The following is an 18791-nucleotide window of genomic DNA, read 5'->3' as shown; positions in this document are numbered from 1 at the left end:
CCAGCTTCAAGCTGCATACTGCAAGAGGCTAAAGCGTCCCAGTCCTTGCAGCTAAGCTCTGGAACTCCCTACCCAAAACGCTCAGAACTGTTCAACATCTCCACTCCTTCAAACACAAAACCAAACAGTGGCTACATGAAAGGTATGCCTAGGCCACCTCCTCACTTTAACCCTCCAGTTCCTACTCGTATCATTACGTCATATCATCTCGTAAATTTGTGTAAATGATATTTGCTGAAAATGTATAATATAACTTGTAAATTGCACAGTGTATATATCTGCATCATGTAACTTGTAACTGTCCACAAACATGCACCCAGATGCCCCGGGGCAAGGCGCGCAATACAAATAAACAAAATACAAATACAAATAAGATGAGGAATATGTGGGAGGAATATCCAATCAAAAGAATGTTACAGTTGGTAAGTAACTTGTTCTTCTGGTCATTTTAAAGCGCATCCTGGTTGTCAATTCGGAATGTGCAAGTGCAGGCTCTGATTAGGTTTTCTTTCTTATCAGCTCCTATAAGGCTCTATCCCAGGCACTTTTATGATGATTCTTGGCAAGCTCTGGTGATCTCATGACACTCACCCGGATCTGGTTGTAGGCCCAAGCTGTCTGCTAAAATGCTGCTTGTTCTCATTAGTTACTCACCACTTCCTGATTCTGGTTTTCTAGTCCCTAGCAGGCTCCAGCATCAATGCCTTCTTGCTACCTGACCCCGATCAGGAACCGTTCTTACTGGATCAACCACCTGCTCTGCAGTCCTCTTTTTGCCTCTGTACCCTGGCCATGCAAAGAGGTGCCGGAAACCCCTGGCCGGGTTGGGAGGCCTACTAGAGTGAAATGCGGTGACAGTCCTACCCCTGCGGTGGGCAGTGGCATTCGTGAGGCCATTTCCTGTCCCCACAACCCTGTGCCAGTCAGTTTTTATTTTGATATTTGTAGTGTATAGATCTAAAGGAACAAAGCAAAAACTGCATCTAGGCGCAAATGTTACAATAAGACCTGGGAAGAGAGCGGAAGTTGGAATTTAGAAAGTGGATCTTATTGGAACAGATACCTTCTCCCCTTTTTTTCCGGAATAAGCACAGAGTCCATCATCCTCATCCGGTGTTCGAAAGGCAACAGGTTCCAAGCACGGGGGCTACCAATAGAAAGACATCTCTACGATACACAAAACGGAAGCAGGGAATGGTTAGGAAATGTTGTCCAGAAGATCAAAGAAAATGAGTTGGGCAGTGGAGAGAGGTTTTTGAGGCAAGATAGCTAGGGGCATTGACATGAATTGTGACGATTCACAGGGTTTCGTCACTTCTCCCTAAACTAGAGCCTTTTTTCATGAGGATAGGGAGGTGATGCTGCTACCCAATATTCCTCCTAAGGGTGGTTTAATGCGGGAGGACCTCTTGGGGATCGATTCCCCCTCTGGGGACAAGGACGATCCCCTGGGGTGCAGCCCATTGAATATTGTCACTCCTCAACATTCCCTAGCCTTCCCCACTATTTAGAACCATTTTGTTAAAAGCAAACGTATGAACTGCTGTAATACAGGGGGGGAAGCTAAAGCTAAAAGTATTCAGACGAGAAGAGCACAGGAAACGTGAAGGTCATTGACTGTACTGGTATGAATTGCCCCAGAGGAGGCATGCAGATTAAGTTATCAACAAGAAAAAGGACTTTGACAATACGGCCACTGCGGGACTGGCAACGTTGTATAAGTATGGTTGACGGACTAATCAAGCTGTCAAACCCAGCCGGGAGAGGCAACAGGCATGGAAACCAGCGGTAATTTCAAATGCTGTGGGCAGACCAGAGTCGGCGAAGAACGGAGGATGCTGGCGAGGAAAGATGAACGTTTTCTGTGGGTCTAGCTGACGCAGACCCAAAAGCAAAGCAAAAGCGAAGAGCCGAGCAGCAGACTGGAGCGCATAGCCGCTGCAGTGCTGTGGAAACCGAAGAGAGAAGACCAGTGCTGTGAAGAGAAGAACCCCAGCCCCATGAAGTCCCGGTGGTGTCCCGAAATCCCTTGGAAGGTAACAGGAGGTGCAAGAGACCTGGGAGGGGACACAGTGGTGGAAGCTTTATGGTTCAGGGACCCCAACACGGACATACCATGCATCCGAGGAGAACTTCCTCGTCGCAGTGGTGACCATAATCCCACTGACCACCAGAGATGGGTCTGAGACCCCAACAAGTACATCCCAAACATCCGAGGATAGATTCCTCGTCGCAGTGGCAGTGACCATCAGAGAAGGGTCTGGGACCCCAACAAAGTGTAACTGAGCAAGCATGGAGAACTTCCTCCTTGCTGTGGCAGCACTGAGTACAGTGATGAGCAAAAAAAGATTTGGGACTTTGTTAAGAAAACTGAGTGGCAAAGAGTAAATCAAGCTGAGGGTTGTGGTTGTGAAAAGGAACTTTTCAGACACCAGGAGAAGGGAGTCGTTCTCCTGGAAAAGGGCAAAGTTCTTGGAGCATACTCTACAGACATCACAAGAATGGAGTCATTCCTTCTGGGCTTGTGTGAACTTTGCCAAGCAATACCAGGCAAAGGGAGTCATTCTCCTGTACCGAACTGAGAGTTGTAGAGATGTCGGGTGAAGTCATTCCCACTGGTTTATTTTGAAGCTATCGATCTACACCAGGAGAAGGGGGTTATTCTCCTGGATTTGGAAACCAGGGGAAGGGAGTCATTGGTCTTGGCATAATTTTCTTACAAGAAAACATTATTCTGTAGATTATTCAAGCATCAGGAGAGAGACATTCTCCTGGAAAGGGAACTTTTGGATAGATTATCCTTTAGTTGTAGTGTGATGGATAGAAGTAGGTTATGACACGGGATGGTGGTAGTTGATTTGATGGACATTCTGACAGACCCCTTTAGTATTAGTTTTGAGGCAGGGTAAACCCCTCTTAGAAATAGGGTTAGTGAGGGACTTTTCTTATACAAATAAGTCTATATCTGAAACCATGCCACCCCTGTGTACGCTTCTTTCTTCGACACCCTAACAGAATACATTTAAAGATCAAGCAAAGGTTCTTAAAAAGAATCCTCTGCTGAACAGGCAACCAACGGAGTTTCTTATGGTATGACGATACTGAAGCAGTTCTGGGTAATCTGTAAAGGAGTCGAACTGCAGCGCTCTGAGCAACTTGCAGACGATGAATCTGACCAGTTGGAATGCCCAGTAAAAGGGCGTTGCAATAATCCAATCTGTAGTTGACAAAGGTGCCTTTTATTTGCGGCACAGTCTGATTTTGCGATAAGGGGTTGGACAGGTCTCAACAGTTTGAGCTGGTAGTACTTGGACTTAACCACTTCACTAACATGTGAGTTGTTGCTTAAATTAGCCTGTCAAATACAGCCTGTGTTTTAAACCTTAGTAGAACAAGTGGTCGGAATATCAAAAAGGGCTGGACAAGGGAACCCAAAATGGAAGCCAGTTGATCAATATTTATTTTTTATTTATTTCTTCTCTGCTGCTGAACACAGTAACCTTTGTCTTGGATGGATTACGTTGGAGCTTATTTTTAGGCACCCAGTTTTTTTTTTTTTGTGCACAAGCTAGCACTCTATTGATGGCTTCTGGTGGATTCTTAAGCCTGATGTAGAATTGCGTGACATTGGGATAAGAGTGAGAACTCAAATTAAACTCAGAAAATATTTAAAAGTGGCCGAATATAAATGTTGAATAATAAGGCGTATAAGGGTAAATGGGACAGTGTGTACAAACTCTCATATACAGGGGACCATATCATTTCACAGTCAAGGAGAGAAAAGATTCAATTCACCCCTGATTTAATCCAAATACATTTAGAAAATGTATTATTAAGAAACTAATGATAAAAAGGTTAATTGCAAACACATTTGATAATAGAAAAATAGTAAAATGGTTATTAAATGCCGACTATTAAACGCTAGGTTATACAAAAAATCAGCCTAGTGGAACATGATTATAAACACCATACTCCTAAACAGACAATGTATCAACAATGTATACAAATACACTAACATCCATAACAGTTCTAGTGATATATAACAAAATTAATCAATCATTACATTTCTTTTAGAAAATGAACAGCCTTGCGTAATTAATACAGGCCACTATTATCCCAACATGATTATTTCCTTTAATTTCGTTCTTCATTGGTTAAGGAAATTCTTCAGGGGAATGTTGAGATGACAAATGTTCAGTTTATATGGTAAATGGGCTGTGAATCATGTCTTCACAATTTTATGGCCTCCTGTATTTAGAGATACAGATGAGAATTTTTTAAATGTATTAAATGTTCATTATATTTGTAGGAATATATCGTGTATTCACTTATTCAAAGGTGATTAATATCTACCGAGTTTTAAGCCTTCTTAAAATCTCACACTTATTTGATTAGTTAAGAAACTAATTGGGTGGTGAAGATCAATCTTTGATTTCTCTCTTGCTATTAAAATACAAATCAGCGTGGTTGAGTCACTATCTAGAGTATTTACCGTCATTTAGACTGTTATTCATGTCTTTGTAGGCACTTGAAATGATTCACTCGAGTGACTGTTATACATGGTTGATGGCGATTAAAGTGATCTTCAAGAGACTTATAGTTAAGTCCTTCATTTAGACAGTGCAGTTGCCCTCTATCTACTATCAAATAGAGCTAATGGATACCTATTAACCAATATAAATTCTCAGATGGCAAATATGTTTGCTACAGGTGTAGAAAATCTATTGTTCGTATAGTTAGATCTTTCTACCAATTGCACTGTTATTCTGATGGTGGCTTATTTCAATGTTCTGATGTCTAGTAGGTTAGGGGGAAGCTCACAATTGCCTGAATCGTAACTGGGCAATCTTTTAATGCAGTGGTGTATAGTTAGCATCTCTGGGTCTTTGCTGGAATGGAGTTCTGCGGAAACAGCGCTGTGCAGGTTATCTACACATAATGTTACCATTCACAGTGTATTTTGCAATTGTTACTGTTTTAAATAGTGATTAAAGGAACTGATTCGGAGGTGCTTACCAGAGTATTATCCTTTCACTCGTTTGTGTGCATCCTCGCGGGACCGTAACTGCTACTAACGACGCGAGAAATCTCAAACAGTCAGCTATACATAGTACTTTGTTTGTTTCTATTGGAAGGTTAGGGCAGTGTAATCAGGCGGCCATCTTGTAAAATGGAACAGTGACTGATTTTTAAAAACTCTTAGAGTGGGTGTAAGGTATCTCACAATTATCTCGCGCATTTACATACTATGTTGTTAGGCAGACTTATATGCAGTACCCTTTGGGGACACCACACACAATTAAGACTACAAGTGACAGTACAAATTCACCTTTGGTACAAGCCTGTGCTACACACTTAATGTGGTAGAAGTAGCGGTGCAGCAAGACTTATCTCAAAAGTAAGTGAGCAGTATCAGATAGTTACACAAAGGACAGCAATTACTATGATTCAGGCAAACACTGACTCAAGGTTTTCAAGTAAAAGAATATACATTTATTTCACTCTTCACTTGTATAAAATCACTCTCTTAATACACTACACCACTTCCCTTAAATTCCAGACAAGTTAAGCTCACAAAATGAAGTGGGAGCAAAATGGCACTCCAGCAATTTAAAAGGGAGGCAAAGACAAAGTTATTAGAAATTAAATCAAACCAACAGGTAAGTACTCAGGGCAATTGAACAAGAGGAACTACAGTGATAAAATCAGGTAGAAAAGGCTTAAGGCCAAAGTCAATGGGTCAAAAGTCTTTTGCTCAAGATCACACAGTTAAGGGTAGTTCGTCGTAAAGTTAGTGGCAAGGTTTCCGGACGAGGTTGGTTGATAGAAAAGTTAGTTCAAATAGAAGAGAAGGACAAGCCCTCATATTGGAGGAAGCTTTGAAACACTTTCACCGCGGTTGAAAGAAACGAGCAACCGAATTTGCACAGTACCTTGAAACGGAGAGGAAGCTGTAGCTGAGGCGGAAGTTCCTGGTAGTTCCTGCAGGCTCACGGTTCCTGAAGCGACTGTCGGACTGACACGAAGTAGGAAGACTGGAGGGTCCTGCACTATTAAGGGAAAAAACCAGCAGCAGAGCAAAACAACGAATAAAAGGTGCGCTCCTTAAAACCCAAGCAGGGTCCGACCTTCCTGGCTATCCGGCCCACTGTAGCTCTGTACAGCGAATTCGACCAGAGGAGGGGTCCTGGCTTGCAGTTTGGGCGAACTGGTTGGTCCCACCAGCTCAAGGGAAGACGTTTCCTGGAGGATCTTCTCTGTCATCGGATTCTGAAGATTCGGACCTGCAGCAGGGCTTCACCGTGTGGTTCGGTCGATGTAGAGGTCCTCTTCCATCAGCTCCTCGTAGGTTCTTTCATTCCAGTGGCGGCTCTGCCTTTCCAGTCCCAGAGACCTGTTTTTTATGCAGTTTTCCCCCATTCATACAGCCTGACTGTCAATCACACAGGAGGGTGGCTGTCCTGGCAAGGACAGTCCCCTTAACTAATCACACAGGAGTCCGACTTGGGTTACCAAGGGAACCCATGGCAGAGGTCCGAAGATCCCTCCCTCACATCCTGCCTACCTACACTTTCAGGCGCCCTACGGTGGGCTTCTGTGCAGAAGCCCGCGAAAAGACGGCGAACAAAGGAATCATCCCCGGTTTGGCGTGCAGAGAAATACACGAGAAAGACTTTAACAAAAAGAAATGGCGACTAAACCCAGCCGGAGCCAAATAAAATGTATTTGGTCAAGCGGGTTTATGTTTGAGGCTAATATAATAGCCTACAACAGTACCACGTTTATATAAGATAACCGCGGTAGAAAATTTAGGGTAGTTACCACTGCCACCAGCCAAGACTTGATGTAAAGGAGCGAAACAATGCTCCAAGAGACACAGACAAAAAAGATGGGGTTCACTGGGTATGTGGTTTAAAGTGACTAAAATAAAGTTAATGGCAACTTTACCTTTTCTGGGGGACAGTAGTCAGCCCCAGAAAATGGAGTCACTGGGAAGTCTCAAAGACAACCCTGTGTCACTGCACTGAAGTTGCTTTGTAACACACATGAAAAACATGAGGCCATGGAGTAGGTGAGGCTCCAGTGCTTAAGATCACACAAAAAGTGAAAACACACACAGCGAAACACATGTAAGAGTGGGTAAAAAAGGCTCACACTCTTACCAGGTGAAAATAATAAATCCTAGAAATCCAGCAAAGCTGCTGAGGGACTTGTTAGGTAAGGGAAATCAGCCATTTATGAGAATTCTCCCTAACACTCGCCGACCACCCTCCAAGACTAAGGGACAGGAGGATTTAATCCACTCCTGGATGAATCTCTACCTCTAGTCGGTTAAAAGCATCCTAGAGTGACCATCCGCATTTTGGTGGTGACATCCTGCTCTGTGCTCAATGGTGAAATCAAACCCTTGCAGGCAGATTGACCATCTTAGAAGTTTTGGGTTCTCCTCTTTCATTTGCATTAACCATCTCAAGCGTTGGTGGTCTGTCTGAATCACAAAGGTAGATCCATACAAGTATGGTCTAAACCTCTTCAGAGACGACACAATGGCAAAACATTCAATATTTATGGTTGCCCACCTTGTTTCTGGTTCTTTTGTTTCCTACTGATGAAGCAAATGGGGTGCTCCCTCCCTTTCTCATCCAGTTGACTAAGGACTGCACCTATACCTATATTGGAGGCATCTGTCTGCACAATGAAGGGTTGGTGATGATCAGGAGCTCTTAGGACTGGAGCTTGACAAGGGGCTTTCTTCAGGTTTTCAAAGGCGTGAGTACACTCCTCATTCCATCTAACCTTTTTTCAGAATTTTGGAGAGGAGATCACATTCAAGGGAGAAACTATAGACCCATAGTTCTCTATGAAATTCATGTAGTACCCAGTGAGGCCTAGGAAAGCTCTCACTTGGGTTTGAGTAGTAGCGGTGGCCCAGTTTTGCACAGCGTGTACTTTGCTGTGTAATGGCCTTATTTCACCTCCTCCTACCTCATGACCATGGTAGACCACTTTGCTCTGACCGATTTGACATTTGCTTGCCCTTATGGTCAGATGGGCCTGCTCAAGAGCCTGCAAAACATATCCCAGGTGATCAATATGTTCTTTCCATGTAGGGCTGAACACTGCAATATCATCCAAGTATGTCATGCAGAAGTCCTCCATCCCATTCAGAACTTGATTAACCATCCTTTGAAATGTAGCAGGTGTATTCTTTAGTCCAAAAGGCATTGCCTTAAACTGGTAGAGGCCTGCTGGGGTGGAGAATGTAGTTTTCTCCTTGGCATTGTCCGTCAGTGCTATTTGCCAATAGCCTGAGGTTAGATCAAATGTAATTAGGTACTTGGCTGAACCAAATCTATCCACCAGTTCATCTGCCCTAGGCAAAAGATGGGCATCAGTCTTAGTGACTGCATTTAGAGCTCTATAGTCCACACAGAATCTCAACTCCTTGGATCCTGCCTTTGGTACTAGTACAACTGGACTAGACTATGGACTAGAAGAGGGCTCTATAACCCCGAGATCAAGCATCTTGTTGACCTCTCCTCTGATGTGTAATCTCACGTGCTCTGACATTCTTTAACCTCCGCTTTTCACAGGTAAACAGTCACCAGTGAGAATATCATGCTGGCCCCAAGGGGTCAAGCCTGGTGATAGTGAAAACAGGGAGGCAAACTGATTCAACAGAACTTTGCACTCCTCCTGTTATTCAGAAGTCAGCTGAGAAGAGAGATTAGCTCCTTCAATTTATTAATCTAAAGGTTGGCCTCTGAGGAGGTCAGGTAGAGGTTCACTCTCCTCTTTCTCTTGAACTGTAGCTAGAAGCAAAGCTCCTACTTCTGGTCTTGGGACATAAGCCTTTAAGTGGTTGGTCTGAAAGACTCTGGGAGCTTCCTTAGGTCTGCCTAAATCCACCAAATAGTTCCCCTCTCCAAGTTTGCCAACAACTTTTAAGGGTCCTATCCATTTTTCCTGAAAGGCCTTCTTCCTTGTTGGCACCATAACTAATACAAGCTGGCCTTGAGTAAACTCAACCATGTTGGCCTTCTGGTCATGCCAATGTTTGACCAGAGCCTGAACTGCTTTTCAGTTATCACTTGCTTCTGCAATCATGTGTGACATTCTCCTCCGGAGACCTATCACGTAGTCAGTCACTCGGACTAGCTTGGGGGAAGGAGCACTCTCCAACCCCTCCTTGATCAGGGTCAATGGACCTCTGACTGGATGGCCATAGAGAAGTTCAAAGGGACTGTAACCCACTCCCTCCTGAGGGACTTCTCTATATGCAAAGAGAAGGTATGGCAGTAGAAGGTCCCACTTTCTTTTAAGGGGTTCTTCTAAAGCGCCTATCATGCTCTTCATAGTACGATTAAACCTCTCTACCCGTCCATTTGTCTGTGGATGGTAGGCTGTACAGAACTTGTAAGTGACACCACAGTTCCACATGGCTTGCATGTAGAGGGACATACAATTGCATCCCCTGTCGGATATCATTTCCTTAGGAAACTCTACTCTGGTAAAAAATACCAAGTAGAGCCTTAGTCACAGCCTGAGCTGTAACAGTTCTCATAGGTATGGCTTCTGGGTATCTCGTAGCATGGTCTACTACAACCAGGATAATCCTGTTCTCTGAAGATGTGGGAGGGTCAAGGGGACAGACAATGTCAATGCCCACCCTCTCAAATAGAACTCCCACCACTGGGAGAGGCACAAAGGGTGCCACATTCTTGGCTCCACTCTTGCCAGAGGTTTGGCAAGTGTGACGGCTCCTACAGAATTTGTCAACTTCTGAACCCATCTTAGGCCAGTAGAAGTAGAGGGAGTGCCTTTCCCTGGTCTTCTTGAAACTCAACTGACCAGCCAAAGGTATATCATGGGCTAACTGTAGGAACTGGAGTCTGTTAGCAAGGGACACTACAATTCTTTTGCCGTCCCCAGGGATAGACTCAGTTGGTTCACTGTAGAAGAGGCCATCTTCCCAGCTCAACCTGTGCTTTCCAACGTCTTGCCCATCAAGTTGGTTATTAGCCTGTTGTCGAAGACCTTGAAGAGTAGGACACTCTCTCTGTCCTTTGCTAAAGTCTGCCCTGTTGGATCAACCTTCTGCCAGTAAAGACTGCAGCTCAGGATGGTCAACAGGGTCAAGATCTCCAGCTAAGACAGTGTCTTCTTCCAGATCTGTTTCTTCAAATACTGACTCAACCACACAAGGTTGCACCTCAAACTCTGCCTCAGCAGGTGTAGTCGTCACAGGTGTGAATTTGGACAATCTTGGTGATGTCCTTTTTGGTAGCACAAGGGTGCTGTCTGACTTTTTTCTGGAGGTCTTGGGTTCCCCCTTTGCCTCTGTTTTCTTAGAAATGGCAGTGAGCAACTCCTGTTGAGTGGGAGTTATAGTTTCCTCTATCAACAACTCTGGCGAGCCTCTCAAGGTTCTCTCCCTTGCAGACCTAGTGAGCTCCTGTTTGCTTTTACTGGGAGGCTTGGGGGTGCTTGACACAACTCCAGTTTTCAGGTCATTACCCAACAAGACTCTCCCAGGCACTTCACTCTGCACACTAACAGGTATTGTGACAGTCATATCATTACACCGGTTGAGAGCTGGTAACTGGGGAAGCATTTGCACAGGGCCTCGCCTAACTTGGTGAGGCGTTTGGGTGCCTTAGCAAAATTCTCCACCTTGGAAAATGATTCATCCACCACAGTTATGCTGGCTCCAGTGTCTATGATGGCAGGGGTTTCCTGACCATTCACAAGAACACTATCTTCATAATACTCTTTAGTATTATCTGGGATTGAATTATAGACATCTAAATTCTGTTGTTCCCACAAGCCCAGGGACAGTAAAACAATAGCTGAGACTCTCATGGGTTCATCAGCCAGTAGGTGAAAGTTTCCACTTGCCATAGGTACTTCTTCCTCTGGGGAGAAGGCTACAGAGATATTGTGGACCCCTTAAGGTTTACCCTTGCATCTGGGATCCCCTTTCACATGGTCAGTTCACAAACATAGCATTTCCCAAATGTCTTGATGAATGGGGGTTTGTTCTGACCTCCATCTGGTTTGGGTCCAGATGGTGCACTAGCCTGATTTGGTTTCCCTTGTGGTTTACCCTTATGTTGTTGTTTGTGGTCCTCTTTTGGATTGGCGGTATTAGAATTCTCTTTGTTATCTTTCTTTGGCTGTTTTCCCTCGTCCCTTTTCTGAGTAGCCCCAGAATCCTTGTGAGTAGCCCTGTTGGCAACCCACAAGTCAGCAGCATTAGCTAGCTTCTTTAGATCTATCTCCTTAGAATCAGCCAAGTGCTGTCTGAGCTCAGGAGCTCACATCAAAAATTGACTCCAACATTACAAGATTTCTCATTCCTTCATAAGTGTTCACTCTGTAACCCTTAATCCAACCATCTAAGTTTTTCAAACACTCACATACCCAGGTAGCCCAAGGGGTACCATCATGCTATTTGAGGGTCCTAAACCTCTTAAGGTACTGGGAAGGGGTCTTCCCAAATCTAGCAATTAAAGATAGCTTCACACACTCATAATCCATCCTATCCACCTCTCCCAACTCCATCACAACATCAGATGCAACAGTGGGTAGCCTAGAGAAGAGCCAGGGAAGCATTTGATTCCCTGTAAGACCTTGAATACCATGGTTATATTCAAACATTGCCAACCAATCCAAAATATCAAGCTTAACCTCATACATACCCACAATTTCTTTAGGCATGCGGGGTCTCTTAGGACTGTAGACCTAGAAGACTCTGGGAAAGAAGCATTTTCCAGAGACAATCTTTTCATTTCTCTCAACTCCATTTCTCTGAGCTTAAGTTCTTGGTGTTTTTGTTCAGTTTGAGCATTTAAACGTTTGAATTCCAGTTCAAGCCTCATTTTCTCTAGCACAATTAATTCAGGACTGAGTGTAGGACCTGTAGGGGTCCCAGTGGACAAGGGTTGAGGTTGCTGAGCAGGCAAGGGAGCAGATAGACCTACATTAGGAGACACATCTACCTCTTCAAATTCATCAGTAACTGATAGATACATTATCATCCACAATACTTTACACATGTTCTAGAAAGTCAGGCATTTCAGACCCACTCCCTATAAATTGATTCTTTCACCTTTGGTACAAGCCTGTACTAGACAGTTAAAGTGGTAGCGATGGCTGAGCATCCAGACTTATCCCAAGAGTAAGTGAGCAGTATCAAATAGTTACACAAAGGACAGCAATTACTATGATTCAGGCAAACACTGACTCAAGGTTTTCAAGTAAAAGAATATACATTTATTTCACTCTTCAGTTGTATAACATTACACTATTATAAGCAGTTTAAAAATCACACTCTTAATACACCACACCACTCCGAATAAGTTCCAGACAAGATAAGCTCACAAAATGAAGTAGGAGCAAAATGGCATTCTAGCAATTTAAAAGGGAGGGAAAGATAAAGTTAATAGAAATTAAATCACAACAAAAGGTAAATACTGAGGGCAATTGAACAACAGGAACTACAGTGATAGAATCAGGTAGAAAAGGCTTAGGGGCAAAGTCAATGGTTCAAAAGTCTTTTGCTTAAGATCACACAGTTCAGGGTAGTTCACGGTAAAGTTCGTGCCACGGATTCTGGACGAGGTTGGTTGGCAGAAAGGTTAGTTCAAAGAGAAGAGAAGGTCAGGCACTCAGTTTGGAGAAGGATTTCAAACACTTTCACCGCGGCTGAACGAAACGAACAACCGTATTTGCACAGTACCTTAAAACGAAGAGGAAGCTGTAGCTGAGGCGGACGTTCCTGGTAGTTCCTGCAGGCTCACGGTTCCTGAAGCGACTGTCGGACTGACGAGAACTAGCAAGACTGGAGGGTCCTGCACTACGCAGGGAAGAAACCAGCAGCAGAGCAAAGCAACCAATAAAAGGTGCGCTCCTTAAAACCCAAGCAGGGTCCGACCTTGCTGGCTATCCGGCCCACTGTAGCTCTGTACAGCAAATTTGACCAGAGGAAGGGTCCTGGCTTGCAGTTTGGGCAAACTGGTTGGTCACACCAGCTCAAGGGAAGAAGTTTCCTGAGGATCTTCTGTGTCGTCGGATTCTGAAGATTCGGACCTACAGCAGGGCTTCACCGGGCGGTTCAGTCGTTGTAGGGGTTCTCTTCCATCAGCTCCTCGTAGGTTCTTTCATTCCAGTGGCGACTCTGCCTTTCCAGTCCCAGAGACCTGCTTTTTATGCAGTTTTCCTCCATTCCTACAGCCTGGCTGGCAATCACACAGCAGGGTGTCTGTCCTGGCAAGGGCAGTCACCCAGCCAATCTAACAGGAGTGCGACTTGGGTTACCAAGGGAACCCATGGCAGGGGTCCCAAAACCCCTCCCTCACATCCTGCCTACCCAGACTTTCAGGCGCCTTAAGGAGGGCTTCTGTGCAGAAGCCCGTGAAAAGACGGTGAACAAAGGGACCAAACCTGGTTTGGCGCACAGAGTAAAACACGAGAAAGACATTTGCAAAAAGAAATGGCGAATAAACCCAGCCGGAACCGTGATAAAACATTTATGGTCAAGCGGGTTTATGTTTGAGGCTAATGTAATAGCCTAAAACAATACCATTGTTATTTAAGATAACCGCGGTATAAAAAATAGGGTAGATATCACTGGCACCAGTGTAAAGGGAGCAAATCAATGCTCCAAGAGACACAGACAAAAAGGGATAAGAATTAACCCTTTCAAATACTCAATGGGAGATGGGGTGTAATGGGTCTGTGGTTAAAGTGACTAAATAAAGTTAATGGCAACTTTATCTTTTCTGGGGGATAGTAGTCCGCCCCAGAAAATGGAGTCAGTGCGAAGTCAAAAAGACAACCCTGTGTCACTGCACTGAAGGTGCTTTGTAACACACATACAAAATATGGTGCCATGGAGCAGTTGAGGCTCCAGTGGCCAAGATCACACAAAAAGTAGAAATACACATAGCAAAACACCTTTAAGAGTGGGAAAAAGGCTCATACTCTTACCAGGTGGAACAAATAAACCCTAGAAATCCATCAAAGCTGCTAAGGGACTCAGTAGGTATGGGAAATAAGCCATTTATTAGAATTCTCCCTAATACATACCTTATTAAATTAGTTTCTTACTATTTAAATATTGTCCTATGTAAGTGGCATCTTATGTTGTCAATGGCGTGACAGTGTTTTTCTATGCACTGATCAACATTCCATTGGTTAATTTATGTATACGCATTGACATTTTCTGCCAATCATACAGATTTCTTATTTCAGTGTTTGTATAGTTGTATATACATTTTCTTTCTCACTAACACAGGGAATATCTCGCACATATCCATGAACTATATAAATTCAGCTAATATTCCACAAATCCTTATGATAGTATGCACACCAGCCTTTCCAAAACCTCATTTAAGTCTTGCTCATGGCCTTTAGCGAGATAGTATTTTTTCCCAATGTCTGTTGTCCTTGTGCTGCACCTTCATAATTGTTTTCAATCCGGTTGTCGACATGCCCAACTCTATGTGGTGCTCGACTTATGTTTTCCTTCCTTTATCGTACCTTTGACAGATCTTTTAGTGGTACAAATACATTTTTATCAAGTTAGCCACATTTTGAGTTTACATTTGGTGACCTCTGTTTACTAATATGAGTTTAAACTAATATCCATCTCTGTAGTGTGAATAGTGCATTTGCATGCCATGCATGAACCATAAGGGGTAATGCGCCTGTAATAGTTCACACCGCCACATTTCTGGCATGGTTAATTCTCTTTCTCTCCTGATGCCAGTGTTTACCAACAATTTACTGATGTTTTGCTCTGTTTACAGGCAATAAGGCATAACTAGTTGTCAAGGGTCCTTCTTTTGAATGTCCCCATTTCATAAGATGGCTTTTTTGATCTGAAGTGATAAGTGAGTAAAGTAATTAACTGTTACCAACCTATATTCATCTAATTATCTTTGTTGCAGTTCCAAAAGTCATTTCTATGATTAGACCTTGATCTTTTCTAACCTTGCCCAATTGTGATCTTTGTATACCATCTTGTTGATAGTTTGAGCTAATCTTGCTGATTCTGTCTCATAGCTCTCTGTCCATACTGTTCTTGCTCCGCCTGTGAAACCTCATCAAGGGGTGATAGTCTTGTAATTATTTTTAGATGAAACAACTCATACCACCGGAGGGATTTCTTATCTTTGGTATTGTTGTATAGTTTAATTTATTTTGAGCTTGCACTCTACATGAAACAAATGATTGACTTTTAATGGCTTGGGTAAATTGTCATAGTGGGTTTAACATATTCAGCCAATTTATCAATGAATGTGCTTACCCTTTTGTATCTTCCCACACTTCTAGTACATTGCCAAACGTCTTGGCTATAGTTTTATGTGACATTGGAAATCCTTATCAATCAAATAAATAAGTTTTTCTCAATGTTCAATGTATAAACATGTAATCATTTTGGTAGTTACGATGGAGCCAATTGCTGTTCTTTCTATTTGGTGGTAATCTTTTATTAAACTTGAAAACCATTTGAGTAATATTCTTGCGGACTAGACGAAGGGGGCACCTGTTCATTATGTAAAATCTGTATGATATAATTCTATGTGTTCAAGTACTACATAGATAGCTGATTCAGGAGGAATCCTTATGCACAGTTATTCTATAGAGTTTAGTCAGGAAATCCTTGTGCATTAAAACAAATTCTGCAATGATTTTCATAATCTGTGTAGTATCTTTAGTAAAGGACCCGATTTAGAGTATGTCTTGTTTTTAAAAACAAAATCTACATACTGTGACAAAGGCTGAATAGAGACTCTATCCCAGACATGGTAAATTATGCAGATTCCTCAGAGTTTCAATACCTACTACTTGTTTAGATAGGTTACATTATCTTATATCCTTACTTGTATGGTAGTACATGAAATGTCTGTTCGATCACTATTTAGTGAATACTAGTGAAAAGTACCCATTCTCCGAACTGGTTCTGTGGACAGACATGACAACACTCATCAATTGTTGAAAAACAATGATCCTGTCGGTTGCTTTTCCAATTATCTTATCCCTTGATGTGCTTTGTACTCTGAAGTAAACTGCTATGAGAATGGGCGTGTGTGGTCGGCTGACATATCCCAGCACTGACGTTGGGGAGGCGAGAGTTGGTGTCCACTGATGGCAACAAGGGAAATTGGGATTGTTTTTGTCTGTGCTGGACTATGCCCTTTGAGTTTCACTTTCTGAGGTAAGTAGTAGATTGCTGCAAAGGCTACTGTGTTTACCTTTCAGTTGTTTTTGTGTTATAAACATGTTAGTAACAGGCCAATTTGATATTACTTTCAGAATCTGGACATGGTTATCACATTTTTCATAAAGATGACATGCAGCCTGGTTCTACTGGACATGGTGCAAAACGAAATGCTCACATTCAATTACAAGACACAGAAAAGCAGATTTCCTTTGCGGATGATGGTGACGAAGACTATGATCCTACTAAAGATGAAGCCATTCTTCTTGATGTAGACGATGAAACATTTCATGATCTGCAAGAGCCTAAAAATGTTTCCAAACCAACTGACCGGTTGTATTCTTGGGACATGTCGGCTATACTGGATCCTTCAGTACCGGCAGTGCACCTGCATGCAAGAAAGAGGTAAAATCTCTCAAAGCATAATGGTTCCTTTTTAGCACCCTTTTATGAAGATGAAATCTCAAGTATGGCATACATTGTTTTTTTCAATGTCGGGGCTAAGGCTGATCACTTAACTGGTTTAAATGCTAAGGTAAACGACACAAGTGGAAATGCTTAAAGGTTTACTGAAAAGTAGATAGTAGCAGATGGTAGTTTTACTCAATTTAACTGTAGCATTAGCATGCACTACCTAATTTTATAAGCAAGTGTTCTGAAGTGGTGTAGTGTGAGTTAAAGCATTTCGAACATTTTGTAGACTTCACCTTTCGAATGGGTTGTGTCCTCCCACATATTCCTCCTCTAATGATCAATATCCCTCCATCTTTGCTGCTTTGGAATTTTTTTTGACAGAGGGCGCTTTGTGCATTGTCGTTGAGTCGATGTCCCTTGAGGGCCTCTGTTCGACGGTCAACGTCATCAGTATAAGTTGCGCATGCAGCACTCGTTCGCTTCAGTACTGTTTTTCCGAGTTTACGCTTTGCGTGAATTACGGCGCGCTTCAGCAAATGATTTTCATTAGAAATTTCGTCTTTTTCGGCTCCATCGATGCCCAAGTTGGGTTTCAAAAAGTGCCAGGACTGAGGGTCGAAAATGTCGATCACCGACCCCCACCGCATGTGTCTGTGTTGTCTCGGCTCCAGGCAATGTGCCGGCGACTGTGGTTCCTGTTATGCGATGATCGAGAAGGCTCTCGGGGAGCATAGAGGTAAACTGGAGGTGGGGAGGTTAGCGTCGAAGTCCCCTTCGAATAGGGAGAAAACGACAGATGAGTTGAGGGATTCTTCCCGATGCAAATAATCAAAAAGGTCCTGATCGAGGAGTAGATCGCTCCATTCTTCCTCTGAGAAGGCCAAGAAGAGGTCTCATAGGTCACCTATGACCCCCAGTGATTCCTCGTCTGAGGTAATCCGGCTTCCTATGAAATCCGATTCCCCTGCAAAGTGGGACACATTTTGTAGTGAAATTATGCAAATCTTCGAGAATGCAGCCTCGACCCCCTCGAATGAAAATCGAAAGAATCATGCCCCAGTAGCTCTGCATAAGGACGACAAGGGGAAGTTGAAGACTAAGTCTTCGTCTTCGAAGCCAAGCTTAAAGCCGGTGTCACATCGAGAAAGTTCTCGATCAGACAAAAAATTGTTGAGAGCTTCGACGAGTCTAGAACCTAGCCCATCTAGGGTTCTGTCGAAAAAGCACAAGGTGTCAAAAACTTCAACGTTTTTGCCGACCCCATCAGCGTCAGAGCCAACGACACCGGCATTGAGGTTGACCCGGCTAAACCGGCACCGATTTCTGAAGTCATCGACGACTTCAACTTTGCAACTTTGACAAAGCCATTAATCGTACAAGACAAGGTTTACAAGTCTTTCCCTAAAAAAAAAATACTATTTTAAGTCTGTCAGCTATACATGAGGATGATCAACCCTCTGATGACAATACACCACCTTTTGGTATACAGTTTAGCACCCCCACTGTGCCAGAGGAACTTATATTTGACAAGTCCAGGCTAAGAGATTTATATGATAATCTCCAGTCAGCCAGTGGTTTGGATACCCCACCAGAGTTAGAGTTTGGCAGGCCTGATGCCTCTGAGCATGCTGACTCATCATACAGAAAACCTATGGAGAAGGTTATTGAATTTATGAGATGGAGAAGTCCTACTCCATCTTTCAAGCAAGATGATATGACTGACCTCTTGGACCAGGGTCCTCGGAAAGACCAAAATTTTACCTTTCCACATGGCACTACAGAAAATAGTCTCCGCAAACTTGGAGACCACGGAAACCGCGCCTGCAGTAAATGAAAACTTTGCAAGGAAGTACAGACCTTCTAGCACTGATCCGGAATATCTTACCAAGAATTCCACACCTGAAAGCTTGGTAGTTCAGGCGGCCAAGTCTACCAGACATTCTGCTTACCTATCCATCCCTTCTGACAGGGATGATAAGAGAGTGGATCCCTGAGCATGAACATTTTCACTGCCAGTTTTATGGCTTTGAAATCCCCTAATGTGACTTGCACATTGTCTAGATTTACGTTTACCCTGTGGGACTGTGTTGCTATGGCGGCTGAACACATCCCGGAATGTGAAGAAGGAAACAGCTTCCTGGCAATCAAT

At 43.3% G+C, this 18791-nt stretch overlaps 1 protein-coding gene across 5 annotated transcripts in view; it reads left to right on the top strand.

Moving 5' to 3' along the window:
* The window catches only part of CENPC (centromere protein C), a 1963500-nt gene that overhangs the window by 435727 nt on the left and 1508982 nt on the right, over nt 1–18791 (top strand). For all 5 annotated transcript variants that reach the window (XM_069630493.1, XM_069630492.1, XM_069630490.1 and 2 more), the window contains one exon: nt 16324–16633. In XM_069630493.1, coding sequence (XP_069486594.1) covers nt 16324–16633 — 310 coding nt within the window. The remainder of the gene's footprint in view (nt 1–16323; nt 16634–18791) is intronic.

Source organism: Ambystoma mexicanum, chromosome 6q (genome assembly GCF_040938575.1).
Source record: "Ambystoma mexicanum isolate Mex_15411 chromosome 6q, UKY_AmexF1_1, whole genome shotgun sequence".
NCBI classification, from domain to species: domain Eukaryota; kingdom Metazoa; phylum Chordata; class Amphibia; order Caudata; family Ambystomatidae; genus Ambystoma; species Ambystoma mexicanum.
Note: the sequence above shows the minus strand (reverse complement) of the source record. Positions and strands in the feature narration are given on the sequence as shown.